The sequence below is a fragment of the Wolffia australiana genome, chromosome 8, assembly GCF_029677425.1.
Source record: "Wolffia australiana isolate 7733 chromosome 8, ASM2967742v1".
NCBI classification, from domain to species: domain Eukaryota; kingdom Viridiplantae; phylum Streptophyta; class Magnoliopsida; order Alismatales; family Araceae; genus Wolffia; species Wolffia australiana.
Window position 1 is genome coordinate 17,365,922 of NC_135842.1, and position 4,584 is coordinate 17,370,505.

The 4,584-nt window shown below is 45.7% G+C and overlaps 1 protein-coding gene across 1 annotated transcript; it reads right to left on the bottom strand.

Moving 5' to 3' along the window:
- Positions 1-790: 790 nt before the first annotated feature.
- Positions 791-2,999, bottom strand: LOC144706962 (Pentatricopeptide repeat (PPR) superfamily protein). Its single transcript, XM_078580061.1, has one exon. It carries the CDS (start codon positions 2,925-2,927, stop codon positions 963-965), a length of 1,965 nt encoding a protein of 654 aa, XP_078436187.1. The 5' UTR covers positions 2,928-2,999; the 3' UTR covers positions 791-962.
- Positions 3,000-4,584: the final 1,585 nt, after the last annotated feature.

Genomic DNA, 4,584 nt, shown 5'->3' on the forward strand with positions numbered 1-4,584 from the left:
TTGTTCAACAAATTTGCCATCTCTTCAACTTCAGTCAACCAGCAGACTATTGAAGATCCACCATCTTTACTTGCGAGGTGCTCAAGACTCATTGTTGCCTTGATGGAGCCAGAGAAAATTAGCTTACGTGCAATACAAAGCTCTATTAGAGAAAATTTCTACTTAAAAGAGATTTGTATTAGTCCTTCTGATGGCCCACTCAAATGGTAGTGTGAAGTCGATATCCATGGCTTACACTGCTTGCAAATGAGTTCCTCTTCATTTATGCCACTAGTGCTTTATTGGAGAGTCTTTTTTGATAAGAAGAGAGATCATTATTATTACAGGAGGATATGTGTCAGCAAAATGTCTGCCTTGAAAGGTCAATGAGGATTGACAAATACAAAGAGGAAATAGAAAAGTGGAGGAAACTTAAGAGGACAACGACAAAGACTTAAAGTTTTGTGATTATTTAATTGTTTTATAATGTTTTTTTCCGATTCCATGATTTTAATTATGATGTGGATATAAGATTCTTCTAGATTGAAGTAGCGAGGTGACGCACGAGCGATGTATGTTACATGCAGTGGGATTATTAAACAGAGCGAAGGCGAGCTTGGAGACAACATCTGGAGGGAACTTTTTATTCTCCAAAATGGACTTCACAGATTACTTTGTAATATTTTATTCATTCTTACATGACATCCATGTACATGCAATTATTTATAATTTATGGTGCCTTTTTTATTTTGACATTAACTGGACAACCTGATTGGGCAGGGACCAGACCAAGACTGGACAAGGCCAGATCAGAACACAACAAAACTTTAGGTAAGGTTTAGATCTTTGTTAGTAACCAGTACCAACCCTACCATTGAGGGCAATGATGAAAATCGCCCTTCGTATACTCACCGCCATCATCATCATCATCCTTCTTTCGGACAAGAGACGGTTTCATAGAAGAATGACAGATGCCCGACAGCTCATGTCGCGAGGCCGGCCCAGGCCTTGAAAGCAATGAGAGCTTCCATCTTCCTGAAGTTTCTCCTCCTGAGCTGGGAAATCCTCAGCTTCTTGTGATTCTCCATGAATGCCTGCTTATGCCGCCACTTATCCACAAAAACCTTCATCTCCTTAGCCTTCTCCACCACCTGCATGGCCGCCTCGAAGAACCCACCCTTCACCAGAGCATAAATAAACCCATCCAAAGAAGCATGCCCCAACTTTGTCCCCTTCCTCCTCACCTCAGACCACAAAACCACCACTCCAAAGTACTTTTCAGCTGACACATAGCCATTTATCAGAGAGAGAAAAGTCTGCTCACTGGGCTCAAACTGCAAGAACACCATCCTCCTGTAAGTCCTCCTCGCGTCATCCAGCTTCCCAGCCTTGCAAAAAGCATGAATTATAGAATTCCAGTCGTGGGTTGCGATCTCGACCCGGGGATCGTCCACAACCGAGTCTAGAAACCCAGCCATGAGCTCCGGCCGTTGACTCTCCATCAACCCAGTCATAATTGTGAGGTAGCTCTGCTTCAATTCCAAGTTCTGAGCTTCTCTCATGTCTCTGAACAAAGATAGAGCCGATTGGAAGTCCTGGCAAGACATCGACGCGTCGATCATCGCGTCGAAGCTGGCGGCGTCGAGACGAAGGCCGGCGGCGGAGGCCTCCGCGGCCAGCTCAGCCGCCTCCGCCGTCCTCTTCTCCTTGCAGTAAGCTCGAAGGACGGCGGAGTAGGCGCCGAGGCTGGCGGCGCCGCCGGCTGTCATCTCGTCGAGTATACTGTGTGCTTTGTCTACCATTCCCTGGTTGACACAAGCGTTGACCACTCCATCACCAAAGCTCCCTGCAGAAGAGGAATTCAAAGGCTTTGATTCGATGATCAGCCTAGCCAGATCTTTGATTCTTCCTTTCTCCACGAAGAATTTCGCTGTTTCTGAGTAGGTTTCTTCATCGAGAGAACTGGGTTCTTGATCTTTCACGGCTTGTAAGATGATCTCCATTGTTGAATCAAGATTTCCAGATCTGAGGTAGCCCCTGATGAGATTGCAGTAGATTGTGGATTTGTTCTTGATGCAGATGTCGGAGATAATCCTCTCCAATTCGATGATCCTGTTCTTGAGGCCTCTCCAGGCGTAGACGTAGGCCAGCGCGCCGAAGCTTTCACCATCTAAATGCATGTTCATGGCGGACATGATCCGCACGACGTGCTCCGCGTCGGGGACTGATCCTGATTCGCGGCAGCAGGCAGCTAAGATTTCGTTGCATGCGCGGAAATCGGGATTCATGGAAGGAATCTTCTCTTTAAGCGCGATTTTGGAATTCTCTTCGAGAACGAGGATGAACTTGTCGAGATCGCCGCTGTTCCTGGCGAGCTGGAGCAGGTAGCCACCCCAGACATGGTACGGGGCAAAGCACCGGCTCTTGAGCATGGATCTGATTAGGGCAAAAGCTGGGGGGGCGGCATCCAGGGATCGAAAAATTCCCTCGAGCGTGTCGAAAGACAGCAATTTTGGGGATTTTTCCAGGAGAAAAATTGCAGACGCGAATGCCCTCTTCAGATTGTGCAGATCCCTGAGCGAGGTCAGATGCGAGATTAGGGAATTGCAAGCTTGCCTGGAGGGGAGACTGGAGCCGGAAGCGAGCGATTTGAACGATTTCCATGCCTCGTCGGTCTGATTGTTCTTCAGAGACGCTTCAAGATTCGATCCTAGGGCATCCTGGTTCGCGCTGGAGATCTGAAACTGCGGCGGGGTAGAAATCTGCGAAATTTCCACGGGAGGAGAATTTGCGAACGGCGATCGATTCTTGAGAGGGAAAACGGTGGGCTGGAGAAAGGAGTACAAGATCGGAATCTCGCCGGGAGTAGAAGAAGAAGAAGAAGAAGAAGAAGAAGAAGAAGAGAAGCTCTGAGATAATCGGGAGAAGATCGACGGGAGTCTCCGCATCTCACCTCGCTCTGCTCATCCCGCCAAAGCCCTTTCGAAGAAGCAGGGAAAACCAGTTGGCTATTTATAGATGTTCTACTCAATCATTTCTCTGCATGGACTGAATAATGGTGCTTTCTAATGTAGAGAGAAGTATATAATATTTTGTTATAATGTAAAATGTGATGCAGTTTGCTTGATAAAATGCAGTGGATGTTGGGTTTTAATCCTGAAAGCCTTGATTAAAAAGCATTTGTGGGGGTCTAGAATTCGTATGATTATAAATTCTAGTTCTTGAGTCTTACATACAGCTAGGGTTTGACGGTCCGGGGTCGAATCTATCTCTGGGGTTTCCTTGATAAAATGGAACGGATGTTGGGTTGAATCCGCAAAGTCTTGTTTTAAGAGTAGGGAACGACAGCCGTCATCTGTCACGTCACGTGACGGATGACGTGATGGTGACGGTGACGAAATTAGGGGCTCGTGACGGTGACGGATGACGAATTGGGCGTGACGGTGACGTGACTGTGACGGAGGGCCTCGGACGAGTGACGTGACAGGATGGCTGTCACGGATGACGGCCGTGATGGATTTTTAAAAATGACAAAAAAAGCTTAAACATCGTTAGATTTAAGCTTTTCGACTACCGAGATTTTGCCATGTGGTGTCACTAACTCGATTTCTAGGCATTTTGCAGAAAAGTCCTTGCATTAATTCGCGCGCCCAAATGGATGCCATCCAAAGATAACTGGAGATATGCCCCTCCAATTCTCTCTCCTCCGCATGGTTTTTTTTGCATCACACATGACGGTGACGCTGTCCGGTGGCGGGGACGTGACGGGGATGCCGCAAACCATGACAGTGACACCAACGTGATGGATTTTTCCGAAATCCTCGGACGTGTGACGAGACGGTGACGTGATGAAACGTTCATCACATCACTGTCCATCACGGATCGTCATCCGTCCCGTCACGTCCCGGACGTGCCGTTCCCTATTTAAGAGCAAGGCTGTGTTTCTAGAATTCATTGAATTATAAATTCTAGCGCTTGAGTCTTGTATACAACTAGGGCTTAAGGGTTTCCTTGATAAAATGGAGTAGAAGTTGGGTTGAATCCTCAAAGCCTTGATTTAAGAGCATTGCTGGGGGTCTAAATTCGTGGAATTCTAGCCCTTTAGTCTTGGATACAACCATCAAGTCCGAAAGGATCACTAAAAAACTCCCATAGCAAAAATGCATCCAGGAAAGATGACAATTTTAATGAAGAAGAAGTGTATGAAATGACCATATGATACATGGTGACTTTTATATGCCACAAAAGTTGGGAAACAATTCAAAAATAACTAAAAGGGGATCCATACTATCTTTGAAAATTAATCTCTCCCTGTGAATAGGTTTTTCTCTTTTTCTTAGAGCCAACTATTAGTAATACTCATGTCAGTGCTCAGTGCTGCAGCAAAATCAAGGCCAAATCAGCGCGGACTAAGAAAAGAAAAAAATTAGTGTCCTTAAAAGTTTGTAGAGGTCATATTCAAACTTTTTGATGCAAGAACGATGGTGAGCAATAGGAAACATTTCCATTAATTTTTTGCGCTTCAATTAGTTGTGCTGTTCTTGAACCTTTGATTTCTCATAGAGATTTGTTGGTTTTTGACCTTCTTGATATCCTTCCTTTAAA